Source organism: Arabidopsis lyrata (assembly GCF_000004255.2).
Source record: "Arabidopsis lyrata subsp. lyrata unplaced genomic scaffold ARALYscaffold_8, whole genome shotgun sequence".
Classification (NCBI taxonomy): Eukaryota; Viridiplantae; Streptophyta; class Magnoliopsida; order Brassicales; family Brassicaceae; genus Arabidopsis; species Arabidopsis lyrata.
The window spans coordinates 18,434,871-18,457,584 of NW_003302548.1; the positions used below are offsets into that span (position 1 = coordinate 18,434,871).

The 22,714-nt window shown below is 39.3% G+C and overlaps 6 protein-coding genes across 7 annotated transcripts; 2 read left to right on the forward strand and 4 right to left on the reverse strand.

Annotated features, from left to right (window-relative positions):
- Positions 1-711: 711 nt before the first annotated feature.
- LOC9302322 (two-component response regulator ARR18) lies at positions 712-3,756 on the reverse strand. Of its 2 annotated transcripts, XM_002866202.2 has the most exons (6): positions 3,131-3,756; positions 2,889-3,038; positions 2,431-2,823; positions 2,222-2,298; positions 1,021-2,133; positions 712-943 (listed from the first exon to the last, which is right to left on the reverse strand). In XM_002866202.2, the coding sequence occupies exons 1-6, from the start codon at positions 3,258-3,260 to the stop codon at positions 878-880; spliced, it is 1,929 nt and encodes a 642-aa protein (XP_002866248.1). In that variant the 5' UTR covers positions 3,261-3,756; the 3' UTR covers positions 712-877. The 2 variants fall into 2 exon arrangements, with proteins under 2 accessions (XP_002866248.1, XP_020877910.1); XM_021022251.1 differs by having other exon boundaries at positions 712-2,133.
- Positions 3,757-4,432: 676 nt separating this feature from the next.
- On the reverse strand, positions 4,433-5,520 carry LOC9302323 (two-component response regulator ARR18). The gene is made up of 3 exons (XM_021022264.1): positions 5,093-5,520; positions 4,894-4,970; positions 4,433-4,805 (listed from the first exon to the last, which is right to left on the reverse strand). The coding sequence occupies exons 1-3, from the start codon at positions 5,229-5,231 to the stop codon at positions 4,638-4,640; spliced, it is 384 nt and encodes a 127-aa protein (XP_020877923.1). The 5' UTR covers positions 5,232-5,520; the 3' UTR covers positions 4,433-4,637.
- Positions 5,521-7,591: 2,071 nt separating this feature from the next.
- LOC9302324 (glucan endo-1,3-beta-glucosidase 6) lies at positions 7,592-9,554 on the reverse strand. The gene is made up of 2 exons (XM_002866204.2): positions 9,042-9,554; positions 7,592-8,821 (listed from the first exon to the last, which is right to left on the reverse strand). Exons 1-2 carry the CDS (start codon positions 9,368-9,370, stop codon positions 7,717-7,719), a joined length of 1,434 nt encoding a protein of 477 aa, XP_002866250.1. The 5' UTR covers positions 9,371-9,554; the 3' UTR covers positions 7,592-7,716.
- A 1,655-nt stretch (positions 9,555-11,209) lies between these two features.
- On the forward strand, positions 11,210-18,496 carry LOC9302325. The gene is made up of 25 exons (XM_002864502.2): positions 11,210-11,489; positions 11,597-11,720; positions 11,803-11,865; positions 11,952-12,053; positions 12,141-12,309; positions 12,393-12,491; positions 12,640-12,789; positions 12,869-12,908; positions 13,063-13,120; positions 13,210-13,292; positions 13,529-13,627; positions 13,745-13,860; positions 13,996-14,114; positions 14,234-14,304; positions 14,856-14,961; positions 15,126-15,265; positions 15,422-15,580; positions 15,892-15,995; positions 16,195-16,370; positions 16,922-17,111; positions 17,229-17,328; positions 17,504-17,672; positions 17,806-17,888; positions 17,987-18,063; positions 18,147-18,496. The coding sequence occupies exons 1-25, from the start codon at positions 11,421-11,423 to the stop codon at positions 18,316-18,318; spliced, it is 2,838 nt and encodes a 945-aa protein (XP_002864548.1). The 5' UTR covers positions 11,210-11,420; the 3' UTR covers positions 18,319-18,496.
- A 98-nt stretch (positions 18,497-18,594) lies between these two features.
- On the forward strand, positions 18,595-20,098 carry LOC9300625. Its single transcript, XM_021016365.1, has 6 exons — positions 18,595-18,879; positions 18,969-19,022; positions 19,123-19,203; positions 19,288-19,357; positions 19,569-19,657; positions 19,801-20,098. The coding sequence occupies exons 1-6, from the start codon at positions 18,718-18,720 to the stop codon at positions 19,933-19,935; spliced, it is 591 nt and encodes a 196-aa protein (XP_020872024.1). The 5' UTR covers positions 18,595-18,717; the 3' UTR covers positions 19,936-20,098.
- Positions 20,099-20,104: 6 nt separating this feature from the next.
- Positions 20,105-22,691, reverse strand: LOC9300626. The gene is made up of 4 exons (XM_002866205.2): positions 22,461-22,691; positions 22,203-22,382; positions 21,757-22,104; positions 20,105-21,660 (listed from the first exon to the last, which is right to left on the reverse strand). The coding sequence occupies exons 1-4, from the start codon at positions 22,665-22,667 to the stop codon at positions 20,209-20,211; spliced, it is 2,187 nt and encodes a 728-aa protein (XP_002866251.1). The 5' UTR covers positions 22,668-22,691; the 3' UTR covers positions 20,105-20,208.
- Between the last annotated feature and the right edge of the window lie 23 nt (positions 22,692-22,714).

The following is a 22,714-nucleotide window of genomic DNA, read 5'->3' on the forward strand; positions in this document are numbered from 1 at the left end:
TCTTTTTTTTTTCTTTTTTTTAACACCTGAAAATGTAAATATCTCTTCTTCTTATTATTATTTTTTTTTATCGAATATCTCTTCTTATTGACACTTCACTAGGCCTGGGCTTTCGGTTAACTATTCGGTTATCGGTTGGGTCCATTCGGTTTCGGTTTTTTCGGTTTCAAAATTTAGTATCCATTCGGATATTTTGAAATTTCGATTCGGTTTCGGTTCGGTTCCGGTTCTTTCGGTTTTAAAATTTAGTATCCATTCGGTTATTTTGCTCAGGATATTTTCGGATATTTCGGTTATTTTTGAGTATTTTCGAATATTTTTGGATATATTTCAGTTATTTTCGAATATTTTTACTATTTTTATATATTTTTCAAGTATTTTTGATTATTTAGTCTATAAATAACTAATTATTTTGAAAATATAATTGTATTTTGGGTATTTCGGTTACCCGAAATATTTCGGTTCGGTACCGATTCGGTTACGGTTATTTCGGTTATAGAATTTAGTATCCATTCGGTTATTTTCAAAATTTTGGTTCGGTTCGGTTTATTTTACTTCCGTTTCAATTCGGTACATTCGGTTCGGTTTATTTGTCGAGGCCTATACTTCACAATGGCTCCATATGCAACCAACGATATCAATTAGGCCCATTACTATTCGTATATTACACTTATTCAGAAACTTTGTAAATTAAAATTTTGAAACATGCTCGCTTTCAATTCCAATTCCAATTCATCAAAGAGAGTATGAAAAAGGTAGGTGCACTGTGTCAGCTGATCTATTGACAGTCGAAGGAAACAATGTGGGAAGAAAAAAGAAATGAAAATGGTCTCAAGTGGAGAAACTTAATGCAACTGATAGAGAAGGAGATGACTACTTAAGGCGGAGGAAACGAATCAAAGCCAAATCTAGTAGCCACTGACACCATTCCGTTATTCTCCTCCTGCAACAAACACATGCACTTTCATTTTCTACTATTACAAAAAAGCTTTTAGTCCAATCAAGAAAACAAGGCGTTACCTGTTTCATCATCTCATTCATTAGGTCATCGAATACATCGTGCTGGTTGTCATTCTCTGGCTTTCCTGACTTCATCTCTGGATCCAGCATTGTAGTAGCTTTTCCAACATACTCCTGACTGTTGTCTATTGGGTTCATCAGTGACTCATCCAAGCCTTTGCTTCTGGTTGCATTGTTGTCTCTGAAAACCATGTTATCTGCGGGTAGAGGATACTCAATGTTACCGAATGGATTGTTCAGCATGGTGCAGTTTTGTTGCTCCCATTTCTGTCCGTCTAACGGATTCATGTTCTGCATGAAGCCGCCAAGTAACTGAGGCTCACACTGAATCTCTCCACCAGGATTCCCTGCAGAAACCAAAGAGGTACAATCTCCCAGATTGTTCCCTGCACATGTCACTTGATCCGGCAAGAAAGCAGGATTTAGAGGTAAGGAACTCGGTGGGAATCTGGTTGTGTTCAAATTCCCTTGCCAGCTATGACTTGGAAATCTAGATAAGCCTTGGAAACTGATGTTTGGGGAGGCAGAGTTGGAGGGAGTTCCCTCGATGCAAGGCTGATTTCCATCTGAGGATATATGCAGGGGTTGTGTATAGTTTGCTTGCAACATTAGAGTATTGGTGGAAGCACTTGGCAAAGAGGTGCTAGAGCTCCCAAATGGCATACAAGAATCTAGGAAGCTACCGCCAACTGCTCGGTCCCCTATGCCTTTAAAATCTCCGATGTATGACTTGCTCCTCGGAAACTGGAGGGTTTCTAGTGGAGATGAAGTTCGCTGAAACAGATTCACGTTCTGGATTCTTGGTGACAGAGTAGTGTGATATGTTCCAAATGGATTAGCTGAGTTGCTTGAGTTATGGTGATGCCCCTGTTGGATGAAGCTGGAGGAGTTCATTCCTTGGAGATTTATTGATGAATACATAGGGGGTTGAAGTTTGGTGAGATGGGAACGCGATAAGAGTCCCGAGCTTGGAATTTGTCTTGTGGCAGTAAAATCTCTAAGTCCATCAAGTTGAGCCATCTGAAAGTAAGATGAATCTCTGGTTCCAAATGCATCTGGGGTCATATTTTGCTGCTGACCTTCGTCTATCTTTTTCAAGTACAGTCTGTACTTCTGCAACCAAAACCAGAGAAAAAAAACAAGTCGAATCTTCTCACCATCCAAGATTATATTAGCAAAGGAATGGGGAATATATTAGTACCTGCAAATGGCTGGCTACGTTTTCCCTAGTGAGACCTTCTATACTCATGAGATCAAGTATTTTTTTGGGAACAGCCTCTGTGATGGAGACCCAGAGAAAACAAACACAAGGAGAAATGAAAAGAGGATTCAACAGATGAAAGCATCAAAAGAAACAAGAGTGGACATCACACAAAAGGAAAGGTTAAAGAGGTTTATGGGGAAACTCACTGTCGAGGCCCAATTGCTGAACAGCACTGACAAACTTCTGGTGGAGCTCCTGCGACCAAACAACACGTGGCTTCTTCCGCGTACCTGCCTCGTCACCATCCTGTTCACTCCCCTCACCATCATCCTCTTCTCTGTCACTGTCATCTTCATCACCACTGTCATTGGCTTTTTCTTTCCGTTTTTTGCTGGCGCTTGGGACGAGATTGGATTCAGAAGGTGGGAGCAGTTGGCGAGAAGGGCCTATGTTTTTGGCGTAAGATTTAATGTTCTTCTTCACAACATGATGCCATATATTCTGAAGCTCCTTGAGTCCAACAGGCTTGACCAGATAATCGCAAGCGCCATGTATAATACCTTTCATAACGCTGTCATAGTCGCTATGAGCTGACAACACTGAGACAATGAAGCAAGTTAGAAGAAGACTAGAGTTTCTATGAAAAAAATGGGAGGGGACGTACTGATGACAGGAAGGTCCATTTCAAGACCGATCTCAAGCAACTTAAAGCCATCCGTGTCTGGCATCTCTACATCGCTTATGACCAGATCAAACATGTTGCTGTTTTCTCTCAGCAATTCCAGAGCTTTCCTCGACTCCATTGTCTTTGTCACTAGCGTAATCAATCAAACATCATTGATCATGCATCCTAATTCCGAAGCAGACAGGTAAAAAACAAAATAAGCAAAAGCAAAGAACAAGTACCATGATACTTGCAGCGAAGGAGCAACTCTTCGAGTTTGCGAAGGCAGGTTGGATTGTCATCCACAGCAAGGACCCTCATTCCTACCGGAAACTTGTCATGCCTTCCATCTTCAGTGCTTCCCAACTCCATAGTTGATGCAATACGTCTGCAAGTCGTCTCCTCTCTTCCGTTATCGTTCTCAAAGGAAAATAGTACATAGACTAAAATCTCATCTGTTTAATTATTTTTAAAACCTGACGTTTGGGACTAGAAGACCATAGTCCTATAGACAGACAAATGTAAAAAGATAAAGACGAGAGGCCCAAAAAAGAGAGTGTGATTACGCGGTTAATCTGGCCCTTAATTCTCCAAATAATCACAAATTGCCTTCTGTATTTGCTCATATTTCCATATATGAGGACGAGGAGAGTCACATGTTCCTCTACTTTCCTTTTGTTTGTTGAATCTTGCCATTTCTGTGCACAAAAGACAACTTTTCGTAAAGTGAATGTAAATGTCCCCATTTTCTTTCCTTACTCGCAAATAAACGTTCAAACCCAGCATTTCAACCCTTCCTGGCTTTCCTTATTTCTTATTTTCCATAGAAATGTTTTTCCTTTTTAGTCTTCAAAGTGAATGCACCCAAAAAAAAATCTGATTCTGAAATTACCCGTATGGTCACAAATTCGACAAATGCAATGGACTGACCTGATCACATTCAGGCATTCGAATCCGTTGACTCTTCTTGCTCCACATTCTTAGTTCTTAGTCATACTTCTGACCACTCTGCCATTTTCTTGATTATTCTATCTGAAATCACAACCAATGTGAAAACGGCCTCACAAATTGTTGCTGAGATTGACATTTCATGTTTTGCTGACGACTCTCCAACAGTCTAACTATATCCCTCACCAAACCATTGGAACTATGCACCACTCCAAAAAAATAATCTTTTGGTCTGATTTCCACTACCACATAGACTCATTTCCAGTTTCCTTTCCATTGGTACAAACACAACTAACAAAACAGACAACTCTGTTTGCTTGCTCTAGACCTGAAAACACTAAAATCTCTTCACAACTCTAAAGACATGATGTTGTCTGTTTCGTGTCAATCTGCTCTATGTTGGAGATTGGGAGAATCAAGGGTTCTTGATGTTATATATAGGGTGAATTTCGTCTAGGCTTGTAGTAGTGTGGTAATAATAATCTGAGTATAAGATGATCTCGGCTGAGTTAACAATACAGAGGTTCTAGGAGATTGATATCAAATGTGGAGCTGGGTTTTTGAGTTCTTCAATCACTCATCCATGGAGTCTTGTGGATTTTGGGACTGAATTATTGAGATTAGAGATATCAAAAACCAAAACATAATACTGATAGGAAATAATAAAAGAAAGTTGCAGCCATCACAAAGAGAGAGAAAAAAAAAAAAACCATAAATAAATAGAGAGTAAGAGCAGCATTGGGTCCTTTTAAAAATCTTCCTTGAATGCAGAGAAATTGCTTTTAGGAAACAAGAGGGGCTTTAGTGGAGATGAAGTTGGTTGAAACGTATATTCACGTCCTGGACTCTTGGTGACAGACTACTGTGATGATTTGTCGATGGACTTTGGGGCAGATGTTCCGAGCTTGGTAGTTTTCTTGTGGCCATGTTCAGCTGCTGAGCTTCGGTTGAACAACATTGTCTGTACTTCTGCAACCAAAACCAGAGAGAAAAAAAAACAAGTCGAACCATCTCATCATCAAAACTCGAAACAAGAGGATGCATGGGAAATGAGTACCTGCAAATGGGTGGCTACGTTTAGCCTAGTGAGACCTTCTACATTCATGACGGCAAGTATTTTCTTGGGAATAGCCTCTGTAATGGAAACTCAGAGAAAACAAACATTAGGATACATGAAAAGATGACTCCACACACATGAAATACATCTTTACGAGAAACAAGAGACAAGGTGAAAAGGTGTATATGGGGAAACTCACTGTCGTTTCCGCCCAATTGGTCAATGGCATGGAGAAACTTCTGGTGGAGTTCATGTGACCAAACGACACGGCCGTGATTCTTTCGAGTACGTGACTCTTGGACAATTTCTGGCTCTTTTATGCTTTTAAAATCTCCCATGTATGCAGAGAAATTGCTTTTAGGAAACACGAGGGGCTCTAGTGGATTTGAACTTGGTTGAGACAGATTCACCTTCTCGACTCTTGGTAACGGAGTACGGTGATAGATTAGCAGAGAATGTTCAGCTTCGGTTATTAGGGTTTTAATTTGATTAAGATCACAGTCACCCTAATAACTCGTCAAAAAAAAATCTCAACTAACCTTTTTTAGATTATGATAATTTCGTTTATACGGAAATCTTTATCCCATTAAATCCGGCACTTAATTCTCCACATAATCAATTAATCATCATATATTCCTTTTGTTTTTCTTGCACCTCTTTCCAACTTCCAAGCATTAATAACTTTTGGATTAGTCTTTTGGGTTTTGGGATTTCAAAAGTCCTGAAATTGGGAAATTTCGTGGGTTTCTGGTTTGATAATAATTGCTGGTACTGAATTATTGAGAACAGGAGGATATCAAAATGCGAAACACCAAAACATAATCCAGTGAGAAAATGAAAATGAAAGAAAGTTGCAGCCATCACATAGAGTTGTTACACATTGACAAAAAACCATAAATAAATAGAGAGTAAGATGGCGGCAGCTAGCAGCATTGGGAAGAAGAATCTGTGTCTCCGAGAAGCCTTTCCGTAGTAGTAGGGCTCTGTCATAATATCAATTATGTAGCTTCCGGTACAAGGATCCGTCTTTGGAAATTTAGAGGCTGTTTGGAAACTGTTGCGTGGCTTGGAAGAATCTATGGAGCTATTACCAACATTTGCTGTGTCCTTTATGCCTTTAAAATCTTCCTTGTATGCAGAGATATTGCTTTTAGGAAACAATAGGGGCTTTAGTGGAGATGAACTTGGTTGAAACGTATTCACTTTCTGGACTCTTGGTGACAGAGTAGTGTGATATGTTTCAGATGGATTAGCTGAGTTGCTTGAGTTCTGGTGATGCCCCTGTTGGATGAAGCTGGAGCAGTGTTTTGTGGATGGCGTTTGGGGGAGATGGGAACCTGCGGATAAGAGCAGTTGTCTTGTGGCCATGTACAGCTGCTGACCTTCGTCTATCTTTTTCAAGTACAGTCTGTACTTCTGCAACCAAAACCAGAGAGAAAAAACAAACATACAAGTCGAACCATCTCATCATCAAAAGTCGAAACAAGTCAAATTGCATGAGAGAATGGGAAGTTAGTACCTGCAAATGGCTGGCTACATTTATCACTGGGAGACCTTCTACATTCATGAGAGCATGTATTTGTTCAGGAGAAGCCTCTGCAATAGAGACCCAGAGAAAGCAAACACAAGGAGAAATGAAAAGAGGATCCACACATGAAAGCATCAAAATAACTCTTTAGCAGAAACAAGAGTGGACATCACACATAAGGAAAGGTTAAAAGAGGTTTATGGGGAAACTCACTGTCGACGCCTCCCAATTGCTGAACAGCATTGACAAACTTCTGGTGGAGCTCCACTGTCCAAACGGTACGCTTCATTCGGGTACATGACTCCATACCATTGTGTTCATTCCCCTTACCATCTTCTTCTTTTCTGTCACTATCATCTTCATTCTGTTTCTTGCTAAGACTTGGGACGAGATGGGATTCAGAAGGAGGGAGTAGAAACTTCATAGTTTTATAATCTGATATTCCGAAAACCTCAAGTTTGGAATAGGAGACTACTGTATAGTCCTACTCTCCAACTTCAAACTTAGGTAAAAACGAGATGTCGAAAAAAAGATATTGATTAATGATTAGGGTTTAATTTGATTGAGATCACAGTTACCCTAACTCGTCAAAAAAGATCTCGAATAACTTTTTTAGAAAATGATAATTTCGTTTATATGGAATTTTTATGCCATTAATCCGGCCCTTAATTCTTCACATAATCATCATACATATTCCCTTCTATATTTGCGCACCTCTTTCCATTTATGGAGACGTGGAGAGTCATATTCTCCTCTTTAGTTCCAAGCATTAAGTTAAGATATATTATGATTGGAGTCAAAGATTAAGAAATTAGATAAATCATCGCCTAGTTTCCTATCTACAAAAAGAAAAGAAGAACAAGAGCAAGGAGAAAAGTAAACTCTTCATATGAAGAATTTGAAGTTGTTCTAAAATCTGTAGTTAGATCAGATGTCTATAAACAATAAAAGGACATTCTCTGCAGGATTTAAGAAACAAATCTTCAGGGAGAAAGTGAACAAGAACCTTTCTTATTTGTGAGAAAGCCTAAAACTAAGGCGTGTTGCTAATTTTCTAACGACCACAATACAAATTAAATGACCATTCGGATATCAACAAGGCTAAATACCAAACATAATTCTTCATCTTCAGTTATTGTTTTAGTGAACATGGCATTGTTTTAAGGTCAGTTTGGTCCCTGAAAACTGTTCTAATAATCACTTGGTCTGGAGAAGAGAAATCAGAATTCAAAAAAAATAATAAAAAAAAGAGTTCAAGCCATCACACAGAATTACAAATTGACAAGAAGAAACCATCAAAAAATAGAGACTGCGATAGCTGCCGCCATCAGTAGTGGGAAGAAGAAGCTGTGTTCCCGGGCTGCCCCACCGTAGTAAGGCTCTATCATAATCGGAAATCTGCAGGTTCCAGTAGAGGGATCTGTCTTGGTCACCTCTGATATGTTTGGAAACTTACAAGCTGTATCAAGCTGGTCCTGTATCTGATAGTAACTGTTGAATGCATACGATATGTTTTGTTTCCCGTCAAGATTTGCACAGGACGTCCCAACCCCGAGGCTGGTGCAATCCCCGAGGCTACATGCGTAGCTCACGCTAGGAGCCACCTGCGGATCGTCCAACCTCACATTTGGCCTCATCACACACCACTTCCTCTGTAGGTAACGTACCCCTTTGGCTTGGATCAGAGATCCTGAGTTGGTTGTTCCTAGGTTCAAGAGGTATTTTGGTAAGCCGTCAAATGTGAATATCCCCCAATGTCGCTCAAAGTATCCTGGCTGAACACTTTTGGCGTCTTCATCTATCAAGCTGAACAGATACGCATCGATAGGGCCAGGTCTCCTCGGAGTCCCCTTCCCGCCAGAGATGTGAGACATGAACCCTTGGTTGAACTTCCTAGCGTAGTCCACATTCGCGTTACTGTCCCCATCAGTAGGCCAACCAATCTCCCCAATTATGATAGGCATGTTACCAAACCCATTCTTCTCCAGCGCGTGCACTAGAGTGTCGTAATTTGCATCAAACATGTTGTAATAATAAGTCCCACCATCGTTCAGGGGCTGTGAATTGCCATCAAAGAAAGCGTAATCGACTGGGAAATCGGGGTTGTTGTAAAGACTGATGAAAGGGTAGATGTTAACGGTGAAAGGGCCGCCATTTTCGCTCAAGAACTTGACGATAGTGATCATGAGATCACGGATATTAGCTCTGAAATCCCCTCCAGAAGGAAAAGTGGTTGAGCTGTCATAGACATCAGCGTTCAAGGGACAAGTGACCTTCACTTGGTTCTGAAGTCCAGCCTTTATAATTGCAATTTGGATGTTCCTCAACGCAGGGAAAGTAGTACTCAGATAGCTCCCATTATATGTAGACAAGAAAGGTTCATTGCCAACAGCCACATATCTGTGCAACAACCAAATCACAGTACCAACTTTAGTGAGATTAATTATTCTGGTCTGATACAGTTAACACATGAGAGATTAGTGTAGATATTTTATCTCAGAAAAAAGACAGTAACCCGTAATTTCAGACATGGCTACTAACTGTCTAGGAGAATCCCATTCCCCAACTAGTACAGTACAAATGTGAAACCCTAAAAGAAGGGAAGAAACAGAGGAAGTACCTGATGTTGACGTTGTCGGTGGAGATGTGAGTAGAGACATTTTTAGCAACCCATTTCTCAGCAGCTTTGAGGCTAGAGGCGAGAGTTGCAAGCATCTCATTGGGAATACCAACCATGACTTCGATTCCGGATTTGCCCAAAGCTCTGAGAGTGTCGTACTCGGCGTCAAAGAGCTTAACTTTCTGAATACCATTCTCTCTTAGCATCCGCACAACTATGTCCGGTGGAAGAGGGTGCGACGCCTGTGTGCCCCAGTTAGCTCCGATTGAACTTGTCCTCTGACAAAGCAGAGCCACCGCCAGGAATAGCAACACCGAACCCCAACCCATCTCAGGCTCGCCGATCTGACTCTTCTTTTCACCCAAAAAGCTATACAATTATTACACAATGAGCTTTGAGCTGCGAGCTTAGCTGGTACTGTTTCCTCCAGTCCAGTGGATTTTAAAGCGGCCACGCACGAGCGAGTGACCGCTGCTTTTAGGCAACCCATAACGACAAAAAATGACACGTAAGCATCGCGTCAAACGATGTCTCTCTAAAGTAATTAAACTAGTTTGGAGTTTGTCAGTTTGGTTTGGTGCTTTCATAAAGTCATTAGGGATAATTTGGGCTTTTGTATTACAGGCCCATATCTTGGAAATAATCAATCAGTTTATATTAGGCCTCCCTTGCTTTCCGATTTTAATAGAATTCAAAGATCTCATTGTCTCAATAACAATTATAATTTTTAATTTTTTTATGAATTACATAATTGAATAACACTAGAATAATATGGAAACATGAATCCATTTAAATTCAATTAGTCTACTCTTATCTTAGACTCTTAGTCTTCTAACTTTAACTTGAAATTATTTCCTACCAATTTTTTTTTTCATTTTTAATAACTTTCAACTTCAAGAATACTTAATTGATTGAACATGTTTAGCTGAATTGGAGTTTCCGACTAAAAATATCTTTCTTAAAGGTGAAAGAAAGAGAATGATGATGAAACGTAAATATGTGCACATGTGTGTCGATATCAGGCCCGGCTCTATACATGTGCCCTTGGTGCTCATGCACAAGGTCCTTGTAATTTTGAGTCTTTTATCATAACTAAATTTACTAATTTAGGGTCCAATTTTTTTTTTTTTTAAAAAACATGAGAAATAAAGGTTAATTTTTTTTCAGCTCAGAGTCCTTAAATTTTTTGAGCCGGCCCTGGTCGATATATGAAATTGTTCATTCTTCGTTGAAGTATCTGTTTCTCCTTTTTCACTTTCTTATTTACTAAATATAATGAAAGAGCATTTCTAGGAGATATAGGATCAAAATCTAGTGAACAATTATTGGATGGTCGGATCAAGTGTTCTTTTTTTTTGGCCGGATCAAGTTATTCTAGTTGTAGACGATAGGTGTGATCGACTGGAACATGCTTTAGACGATGAGACATAACAATATTAGTCTTGGTTTGATTGAATAGCTTCTACGACGCGTAAAATTTGTTGGCAAAAATCATATTTAAAATGGTTGAATAACGAACGTTTATTTTGGTACGAATTTGTTTAATGGTTGGCCAGCTCGTGTGAAAAATCCTTTTGTGAGTCGATCATCGGCGACTAGAAAGCTGTTTCGTTAGAAATTCCATTTGCTTCACCGAAAATATATAGAGAGTTGAGACGTGTCCATGGTGATGAAATACTTTTTTTTTTTTTGTTTATGTATCAAGTGAATAAATTTATTTTTTTGACAATAAATTTTGTTATTATTGCAAGTATATATTTTTCTTTTTTTTTTTTTTGTCAACATGGTATATTGTCTACAGTATATGTTTGTTTTCATTTGTTGCTCTAGATCATATAGAGAAAATAATAATATCTCAAGTGGATGTTACACCAATAAATGAAAATTAGTGGATTTTTTTGAATCTGATTGTATGGTTGACTTTAGTTTATACAATATGAAGATATTTTTGTTAAGGAGTCTTTTTTACACCAATTCATTATACAAATTTGTTTATACAATATGATGTTACACCAATTCATTAGTTTTTTTTTTTTAAAAGATTTTTTAAGTGGTTTTTATTGTGATGATATATAATTTGTGGCTATGTGTTAATTTTTCGATTTATTATAATGAGTATTGGAATTCATTTGTTACTTATTTATTTTTGATTTTCTTAAATAGTCATTTTCTTTTATATTTTGACTCAATAGTTAGTTAATGTTTAAACTTTTTCTTTTTGTTGAGACGGTAAAAAAAATTGGCTAAGGCCGGAAAAAAAATCCGTGGGCAAGACAAAAAAAGACGAGCACAGTGGCCGGTGTGGGAATTTTTGCGGGACGAGAGAGCAAAACCCTACTGCGATTTACCGTTTTCTAGGAGAAGAAGAAGAAGAAGACGATGAGCAGATTCAGGACTGGGAACAGATCCGTTTCCAAGCTCGTATTCACCATTTGTGTTGCTATCCTGGTACACGATTCCTTCCTTCGATCCATCGCAAGATGAGTAATTGATCATAAACAAATTTGAAATTGTTGATGAGCTTGCGTAATTGTTTCGATTGATTTCGTGGTTAGTTCATACCATCTCTATCATATGGAGCTTCACAAGGTAACCGCAAGACGGCGAAGTCCTCTGTGTTTTCCTTATTCAATCTTAGGGACAAAAGCAGATTTTGGAGCGAGTCTGTCTTTCGTACTGGTATGTGTCCTGTCTCCAGGTCTCTCTTTCTTTTGGATTCCTATGTGTTCCTTTGCATCACAATTTTTCATGTTCTTATCAGATTTTGATGATTTGGAGTCTTCAGTCCACTCGAATTCTGGTGTGCTGAATTACACTAAGTCAGGTAATTGCCTTTTGTTTTCAATTCAGTTGCTGTGAATCCTAAAGGATATGATAGCTCAATTAGCAATTTGAATTGCATCTTTTCAGGAAACATTGCGAGTTACCTAGAGCTTATGGAAGTCGATTCTGTCTATCTTCCCGTGCCAGTTAATTTTATTTTCATAGGGTTTGAAGGAAAAGGAAACCAAGGTTAATAACTTCTGCTTATCTTGCTTTTATTTGAATTGGAGCTTGATTTTCTCTTTTGTCCATAATATTTTTCCACATATTTTCCAGACTTCAAACTCCGTCCCGAGGAACTTGAGCGTTGGTTTAATAAACTTGATCACATGTTTGAACATACACGAGTTCCACAAATCAAAGAAGTTCTCAATCCCTTTTTCAAGACTAACATTGAAAAGGAGGTGAAGCACCATCTTCCTATCATCAGTCGCGTGAACTACAAGTACAGTCATCCTTTTGTAATTTTTTTCCTGGTGGTGTTGGCTTAAAGTAGAGTTTAATTGGGCATTTGTTTTTTTTGGTCAGCTTTTCTGTTCATGCTATACAAATGGGAGAAAAGGTGACTTCAGTAATTGAACGCGCAATCAAAGTTTTGGCTCGCAAAGATGATGTGTCTACCAATAAGTAATGCATTACAAAAGCCTTTTTTGCTTCAGTTTATGCCGTATGGACGTCCATTTCTGGTCAATTTATATGCAGAGAGATCTGAGCCTGCAGACCACTTGGTTCTAGCAACTTTTCTTTATTAAACTATCTCGTTTTATTGTAACAGAGATGAGGAAAGTGCTCTATTGCAAGTGGATGTTGAGATGATGGAATTCATTTTCACTAGCCTTGTCGAATATTTCCATCTCGAGGATGCATACAACGTATTTGTTTTGAATCCCAAACACGATAACAAAAAAGCCAGATATGGATACCGGTGAGCACCTGCTGTCTATATTATCATATTTTTGTAATACAGTCGAGGAACATACTAGACTTATAAAAGGATTTTGCAGGAGAGGGTTTTCAGAGTCAGAGTTATCTTATCTGAAAGAGGTAGGTCATTCTGTTCATTCTTTGAAAGCAATTGCATCATAAACAATCCTTACCAAAAAAGAAGAATGTCCTTAAAGTGATCTCTTGGTTAAGTTCGCTGTTAAGTGCTTCTATGTCTATCCCAAGTTCATATTACTCTTACTATTTCTCGCAGAACAAGGAAATACTTAAAAAACTTCTTCAGTCTGGAAAACCGTCAGAAAATATTTTAGGTACAGAATGGCAAATAACAATGATATGTCTCCATTGATTATGTACATTCCAGTTTTCTTATTTGAAACCTGCTGCGAGTATGTTGTAGCATTTGATATGGTGAGGAAGCCATTGTACGACAGACATCCAATGCTGAAATTTTCCTGGACAAATGCAGAGGAGACTGATACGGTTAGTTATTTTAGCTGCACTCTTATGATTAAGTTTTATTATTCCATTGATTAGCCTTAATGTTTGTAAGACATGGCAGATGTTTAGTTTGGCAATGTGTTTAGTTCCGCGGTGTTTTGCAATGACTATACTCACATTCAGAACCAGAGCCGTTGTGCTTCGAGTATCTGGTGTTTATTATATCTTACAATGTTGGCTATTGTGTTTTAAGGTGTTGATTGTTGTCTTGCTTTCAGGTTGAGTGGTTTAATGCATGCCAGGATGCTCTTAACAAGTTGGAACAGTTATCTCTTGGTAAAGATGCAGCCGAAGTCATTCAGAGTAAGGTTTTGCAGGTACTAATCTTCTTTTATGTTGGCCTAATACTTTCTGGCCCCAGAATTTCCTTTTTATTCTAAATGGATGTCCCTGCATGTGCGTAACGTTGGATCTTTCTCAATGGAAATTTCTAGTTGCTTAGAGGGAAAAATGAAGATATGAAGGTGTTTCTAGAGAAGGATTTAAAAGCTGGAGACTTTGGCAATCTTAACGCAGAATGTCTGACTGATATCTGGATCGGAAAGGGCAGGTTGCTATTCTGAAGCTCTCAGTTCATGTGTGTACATATATTTAACCTTGTTATTCTGGCTTAGAGCACATCTTATGCATGCCAATAAATTGACAAAGCTGTATGTTTCATGATTTTGTGAGCATTTCCTCTCAGGTGGGCATTTATCGACTTAACTGCTGGCCCTTTTTCATGGGGACCTTCTGTCGGTGGGGAAGGAGTGCGAACCGAACTTAGTTTGCCAAATGTGGGAAAGACTATTGGTGCAATTTCAGGTACTATTCGCAATAAATCTTCTGCATAATGGCTCCTAAGTTGTAAAACTCATGACTATTAATCTTAACTATTCCTGAATTTCCGTTAATCTTGAGACCATGATTTTATTTCCTGCTAGAAATATCTGAAGATGAAGCAGAAGACAAACTGCAAGCTGCAATTCAGGATAAATTTTCTGTATTTGGAGAGGTGTGTTTTAATTGGTGAAATAAGAAGCCATTTCAGTTCATCAAAAGAGCTTTTTGGTAGTACCTGAGTTATCTTGGGCACTGTTGAACTCCAGTACCAACAAAAATAGGACTAACACATAAAGTAGAACAACCAAATTACTGGTACTTTAAGAGGCGGGGAAGCATAAAGTTTACCTCTGTGGTGGGGAAATACAGTGGGAAGACTTACCATAAAATAGTGATAAGATCAAAGAGGGAAAACTTAAAGTAAGGTGTTGAGAAAAGGGAGAGTTTGAGTGTAGGACTCAGGGGTTCAAAAAATTTAGGAATCATCTCAGATAAAGCTCCATGAAAACTAGTTTCTCTGTGTTTTGTTCATGTACTATAAAATATAAATATGAACAAATCACTTATTAAGTAATGATCTGGATCCTTAGAGCTGTATTTTCTTTGAGGCTGGCGCATGTGGGTTCAGGTCTATAGTGTGCAATATTTCTGAGTTATGTTTTCATTTGCCTTATTTGAAATGCTTTTGCCCTAGACTTCTCAGTATGGCTTTTGTTGTTTCAGAATGACCATCAGGCTGTTGACATTCTTCTAGCGGAGATTGATGTATATGAACTATTTGCTTTCAAGCACTGCAAGGGAAGGAAAGTGAAGCTTGCTCTTTGTGAAGGTGCTTCTATTAACGCTGCTTTATTTTCATGTACCCTCTTCGTAAATTCTTTTTCATTGGTTTCAAAGAAGGATTCTGTACAGCTCCCACATCTTTTTCTTGACTTACTCTTTCAATATTTTGTATGCCTTTTCCTCATTTTGTCTTCGTTTTACGTGTCCAAGAACTTGATGAAAGAATGCGGGATCTAAAAACCGAGCTCCAGTCATTTGACGGAGAGGAATATGATGAGACCCACAAGAGAAAAGCCATGGATGCACTAAGACGAATGGAGAGCTGGAATTTGTTTAGTGATGAACATGAGGTATTTTCTTGGTCCCACGCCAGTCTTTTTGTCTTCTGCTGCAATCTTCCTTGCTGGTTTGATAATTCTTTCAGTAAGGGGATTGGAATCATTATGCTTCATTTTCCTTGCTGGTTTGAAAATGTGACACATTGCATCGTGATGTCGATTGCACAGGAGTTCCAAAATTACACAGTTGCACGCGATACTTTTCTTGCACATTTAGGTGCTACTCTCTGGGGATCCATGAGACATATAATATCCCCCTCAGTTGCTGATGGTGCATTTCATCATTATGAGAAGATCTCTTTTCAGCTTGTCTTCATCACCCAAGAGGTATGTTCTTGTCAAATGGTCTAAAAGATTTCCCATCAGGTTAACCATATTTTGGTAAAAACTATGATTAATCTTAGAATCTAAAAGTCTCAAGGATAAAGACATGTCATGGGATGAATGAAACGTTACATTATGGAATACATTTTTGTTCTTTCTTTTCGAAAGATTATGTAATTTATGTTTGAGAATGATATACTATTGCTACCAATCATTTTACTTCATCCTACCAATAGCATTGCCTACAGTTTTTCAATCTAGTTTCTATCTATATGCTGAAAAGAGGTCGTCACTCTGTAATTTTATTGATGTAGAAAGTTCGACAAATCAAACAGCTGCCGGTGGATCTCAAGGCCCTCATGGATGGGCTTTCTTCGCTGTTGTTTCCTTCTCAGAAGCCTATGTTCAGCCAGCATATGTATGCACTGATATGCTTGATCTTTCTGACCCTCTTTGATAAACTGTATCTCAAACTGTGGTTAGAGCTTGAATTTAGTAGATTTTCCTGGCCCCAAAAAAGATAGAAACATATTTATTATTCTTAGGTGATATTTTCCCCCTCTGATTTCTGTATGCAACTCCGAGCTATATTGAATTGTCAATAACAATTGTGATAGGTTAACACTCTCTGAGGATCCTGCATTGGCTATGGCTTTTTCAGTAGCCCGAAGGGCAGCAGCTGTCCCTCTATTGCTTGTCAATGGAACTTACCGAAAGACTGTTCGTTCATATCTTGATTCATCAATCCTCCAGTACCAATTACAGAGGGTGAACGATCACACTTCCCTTAAAGGTCAGCTAACAACAGAAACTCTCGCTCTGTTAAGTAGTTTTTTTTTTAAATTGTTACCATTCATCTCTTTTGTTGTGGCACCGTTGTAGTCATGAAAGAAGCCTTTCCTTGATACTAAACTAGAAACTATCTGCTACCAGTTTTAAGTGATTTGGTGTTCCATTTGTCTGCTAAATTTGTATATTGATGTAGACACTATAGATCACACATCTATATAGATGAATAATGTTGAGAACTGTTCTCTGTTTTACATGTCTTTCAAGTTTTTGTCCTAAGGTAGTACACCGTAGTAAGAAAACTGCATAAGATCTGAACTACTGTATTATTTACTTTCCTAAAGTTTGTGATATCTTTATACTGCTGTCTTCGTTTAGACTTGATCCATTTGAGCGATTGGTTTTATCCTACTGCTCAGCATTTCACTTCAGGTGTCTTTATTCGCATCCTATGCAACTTTTGTCAAGTTATTTGCTACTGGATGTCATGCATTGGTTGATGTTGATACATCATGATTGGCATTAACGCTGTAAGTACCCTTGTATATAACTCAGGAGGTCATGCCCACAGCAGGTCCACTCTTGAAATTCCTATCTTTTGGCTCATCAGTGGTGATCCGCTGCTGATTGACAAGCATTATCAAGCAAAGGCGCTATCAAACATGGTTGTTGTTGTTCAGTCGGAGGCATCTTCATGGGAGAGCCATTTGCAATGCAACGGGCGATCACTGTTATGGGATCTAAGGTTATAACAGATACATGTTAGCAGCTTATTATTAGCAGAAATTTTATGATACTTTCCTAGTTAAATTTTGCTCGTCGTGAGGGAGTTTTTCCTTATTCCTTCATCTTTATAACATAGGAGCCCCGTGAAAGCAGCCATGGCTTCTGTTGCTGAACATCTAGCCGGATTGCTTCCTCTTCATCTCGTCTACAGTGTAGCGCATGAAAGTGCAATTGAGGTATAGAATTATGCTTAGATGATTCTAAATAGCGCTGCTTTGTAGTTCCATGAATATCATCCTGTTACTGGTAACTACTGCAATCTTGTGAATCCAGCACAAACTCTGATTAAAACTCTCCAGATAAAGAAGCTGATAATCTGTCTTAGCATCCTTTAAAAATTGTGTTTCACAGGACTGGACATGGTCAGTAGGTTGCAATCCCTTTTCCGTCACTTCTCAAGGTTGGCTCCTTTCACAGTTTCAGTCTGACACAATTGCCCGGAGTTATATGATTACGGCGCTTGAAGAATCAATACAAGCAGTCAATTCAGGGATCCATCTTCTGCGGCTGGAGAGAACGAGTATCCTGGGGAGATTTTTTATTTATGTTTTATGCCTGCAGAACAGTAGAGGTTTTGAATTTGAAATATGAAGAGGTTTTTTTACCTGTTCATCTTTATATGCTAGTTTTAATATCCTTGACTCAGAAACAAGATAAAAAAACGTTTAAGCTCTTCCATTCAAGGGAACGTGAGCTGATGAACAAGTACAAGTACGTGGTTAGCCTGTGGAGACGAGTGAGTATACATGTGTTCATGTAGTTTGCTTTCTATGGTTATGAAGTCTTTGTGTTACTGGAATGCTTCAAATGATGTGTATCCTATATGTTTAACAGCTTTCGAATGTTGCGGGAGAAACACGATATGGGGATGCCATGAGATTTCTGCATACCTTAGAGGAAGCTACTAGCTCGTAAGTATACATTTATCCCTTCTCGCTACAGTTTTTTAAAAGAATAATTTGCTGCTAATCAAGTAGGCTATTCATTTTATCAGATTCGTAAGGGAAGTGAATGCAACAGTGGGGGTTTTGCATCCAATTCACTGCACAAAAGAGAGGAAGGTGAAAGTAGAAGTGGACATGACCACTATCCCTGCCTTTATCATAGTTTTGATCCTTCTTTACGCTGTCTTAAGGCCAAGAGCTCCTAAGCCAAAGATCAACTGATGTCTAAAATCTAACCCAAAATTCCCATACAAGTTTTTTTGGTCCCTTTCTGAGACTCTTATGTATCTTACTTGAGCAAGAATTGTTGTGATCTGAATCTGATTCGTTACTGCAAATTGCAACTGTAGAATTTAGTACAGTACTTGAACTTGGGATTAATAAGACAAGAATGAAAGAACCAGTGTTTGGGTCAACAGTGGGCCCTTTAAAGACAACAACAACATCATTTAATCCAATCGTCAATCTTGGAATATAAAACACAAACAAAGACTCGAAAGAAAATAATAAAAAATTTGGATCTGTGGAAACTTCCGGAGAGACATCGGAGGAGCCCTAAATTGAATGAGAAGAGGAGAGTGAGGGGAGAGACAGAGAGAGAGAGAGAGAGAGAGTAAAGTCATGGAGAGAGAGGAGGAGAAGAAGAAAGAGGGCTCATCGTATAGATACTGGGTGAGAGAAGCCACCTCAGACGCAGCTCCTCCTCCTCTGCCACAGAAGCTCAGCAACAACGACGTCGCTCTCAATGCAGCTCCTGCGTCCCTTGGCTCTCTCTGGAATCGGGTTTGCTTATTTTTACGGTTTGATCTGTTAAACTCGTGTTACCATTCTTCTTTGCTCTCTCTTACTCTTCTCTCTTGTTTCTTCCATAGGCTGGCACTTGGGAGGAGAAAAGTCTCACCAAATGGGCCACTGACCGATTAAAGGTTTCTTCTTTCTTTTCTATCACTCTGTTTTTTTTTTGTTGTTGTTTGCTTCTCTCTTGCTAATTTGATATCTTTTGGTACTTGAAATTTGTGCTTGCAGGAGCTGTTGGGATCAGTGGGTTCATTGCAATTCTCTTCTGGAAAAGCTGAGATTAAAGATGTTAACAGATGCGTTGGAGATGTGAGTTGTTTTCTTCTTTTTTGGTTTTTGTGTTCTCTATGTTTGTTCTTGGTTTGATGACTCCTCCTTCCTCTGCTTCGCTAGGCTTTCTTAGTCACAGTTCGGAACAAGAAAAGAGTTGGCTATACTTACGAGCTTTCCCTTAAAGTTGAGGGTAAGACTTATCCCACTGCTTTAAAGACTATAATCTTTTACTTTATTTGTGTTGATAAAATTTAAGACCTTTTGCCTACATTCTCATTGAATGTAGTCGTTTAGATGAGGATGTGGTGCATTTGAGTTTTATCCTTGATGAGTTAGGAACTTTCATTGACTTTGTGTTCATGTAAATTCAACTTATTTGCTTACTATGGCGATTTTCTTAGGAGAGTGGTCATTTGAAGAGAATATGAAGAAGGTGAGGGGGAGCCTCGAGATTCCAGAGTTTTCATTTGGCGAGCTTGATGATCTTGAGGTAACATTTTTTCATGTTACTACGGAGAATCTTGAGAGGAACTTTCTGTTTGTAGTTTAGATAAAATGTAGAGACTTTGATTTGATTTGATTTGGGAAGAATGTTTAAGTCTCTGGATGGTGATACCTTTTGCAAATGGGCAGGTGGATGTGAAGCTCAGTGAAGACAAGGATCTTTCCCAGCAGCTGAAGCAGCGGATTAGGTTGGATATGAAGCAGTTCTTGGAGCCTATACGCCTCAAACTCGGCCAGTTTGAACAGGAACTCAAAGATAGATAGGGAGGGATTGGCTCCTTATTTATCTTTCAATTCAGCCATTTTCAATTAGTAACAAGAACTTTGTAAAACATTGCATCTTACGCTTTTCTGTATCCACATGCTTGTTGACTGTCAAAGTTCTATTCATCAATCAGATTTTTATCTAATGAGATATCCTTTTATAGAAGTGTTTGTTAAAACCTTAAAGTAAAAAAGCATTGTATTTTATCAAAAAGTCAAAAATTGTAGAGGAATACATAATTTGAAGAGCCTCTCATCTTATTACAATCTAACTCAGTCTTCACCATTTTTCTTTCTCCTGGGCTCACTCAATGCTTTCTTAGCCTTTGCCCACTCTTTCAAAGAAGTCGAGCTTCTCATAAAAGTGCAAGTGTCCCCCGACACAACCTTTCTCTTAATTATCTTCTTCGCACCCAATCTACCTCCTTCACTCAAATTTTTACCATTCAGATGATGCCGATTCTCATCTAAACTTCTCACAGGGGTACTAGCCACAGGGACTCCCGCAGCCACAAAACCACCGCTGCTACATGTGTAATCTGTTTGTTTCATTGCACTTGCAGTCTTGTGAGACTGGCGTTCTACACTGTTGATCACTCCAGCTGGTTCGCCCTTGTCAGAACTTAAATCTGGGAAGAGTTGAGTTATACTGAATGAAGAGGTATTTTTGTCGCTAACCAGCTGAGTCCATGAGGCCTTCTGAAGCCATGAAGAACCTCCTGTTGACTTGTTACAAGCTTTCACCGGTTCTTTCCCTGCCTCTTCTTCGTCTACAACATTTTCCTTCACGACTAAGCTTCCCTTTTCCGCATTCATATCCTCTGCTCCATTTTCATGCTTTTCCACATTCGACTTGCCGTTCCCACTATCGCCCTCGGTGTTTGCAACAAAATCCAGGGGTACAGCGTCAACACTTGTATCAATAACAGTATCTGCAAGTGACTCTGAGTCGTCTGAACCTACATCGTCATTCGCTGTGTCATCTGCCACAGAGTCACTAGCTGTGTCATCTGCCATAGAGTCAATAGCTGTGTCATATTCCACAGCATCACTATCATCACTCTCAGCCACAGCGTCACTAGCTGCATCATCTGCCATAGAGTCACTAGCTGTGTCATCAGCCATAGAGTCAATAGCTGTGTCACATTCCACAGCATCACTATCATCGCTCTCAGCCACAGAGTCATTAGCTGCGTCATCTTCCACAGCAGCACTAACATCCCTCTCTATGTCATCTACCATAGTGTCACTATCATCCCTCTTTATGTCATCTGGCACAGGTAAATCCCCTGCCATGATCGTAGAAGTTACGCGCTTTCTTTTCGTCTTTTCCTTCGAATTTTCTCGGCTAGGAAGCTCAGCAAGATCAGTGTTGCGTGGTGCAGGTTGTACTGCTTTACTGGAGCCAACACCTGGCAAGAAACTGGATACACTAAAATCACTGCTGTTTCCATTGGCCATTAGTGATTTCCAGGAAGACTTTTGGGACCAGGAAATATTGTCGATCGACTGCTTGACGTCTGTTGTTCTGCTCGGTTCATCCAATGATTTATCCGGTACCACTTTAGAAGGCTTCTTCTTTTCACGTATTGACTGTGAAGATTCCTGTCTCCCACTTTCCTCTAGGCTGATTGTTTGCCTTTTTTTACTTGGATGAATGTGGTTCCCTTTTCGTCCTTCACTATATCCTTCTCCACTTGGTGTTGTTTCGTTGAGAATTGATTTCTAAGTTACAATAAAAGAAAGAGCCAGATCAGGGATAGGGTAGATGACTCATTGTTGAGTTGAGTAAAATAGAAAAATATTAGCAAGTCTAAGTACCCGTTTTCTAGACAACTTATCCAGCTCTGAGTCCATATCGTTCCCACTAGATGCCACATTGATGATGAGGTTATCTTGGTCTGCTTCAATCTCATTGTCTTCTTCGGCGATTGGAATGTTGTTTTTCTCAAAGAGCTTATTCATCACCGAATTCATAACATTCACCTCGTCTTCATTTCTTCCCACATTAAGCGATTCCAGATCTTGAAGATGTGTTTCCCGAGGAGTGAGAGAGTTGTTAGAGTGCTCTTCACAATCACAAAAGCTCTTAGGAAGAGAAGAGGACAGTGGAACACGCTGAAAGCTATACTTATGTTTACCAGTTCCAGTAAGTGGCATAGCTTTCACCTGCACCAGACACAGGTAGCTCAAACCCTAATCTCTTCCTACTCCTAGTACTACTATATCATGTAAATGTCAAGACTGTGAAGGAGCATCAGTAGTACCTTTCTGAGTCTGGGAAAGAAGATGTTAAGGTGAGTGGAAGGTGTTGAATCGGAGGGAGCTTTAATGGTGTTATCAGAGGTAGAAGACGCTGCCTCCCACTCTCGCTTCAAGCGAGCCAGATAATGCTCTTTTGCTTTCTCCAGTCGTAGCCTCCCTCCTTTCCACACACATCCATTATACTGCCAAAATCGAATTAGAGTTAAGACTAAAAGAGACACAAGAGTAAGGAGAAAGAGAGAGAGATCGAATTCACTCACCGTGGAGAAGAGCTTGGTGAGGGAATTGGTAGAGGAGGGAGAGAAGTCGACGTAGGCAAAGGAACGACCTTTGGTCCTGACGAATTCAACGGCATCGACGGTACCCATCGGAGAAAAGATCTTGAGAAGATCATCTCTCCCGACGCTTTCTCCCAATCCGCCGACGTGAAGCCTAACGCCGCCGCCGCCGCTGCTTTTTTCCTCCATTGCTGCTTCAGTGGGATTCAGTTTTTTCCCTCGTCCCCCTCACTTTT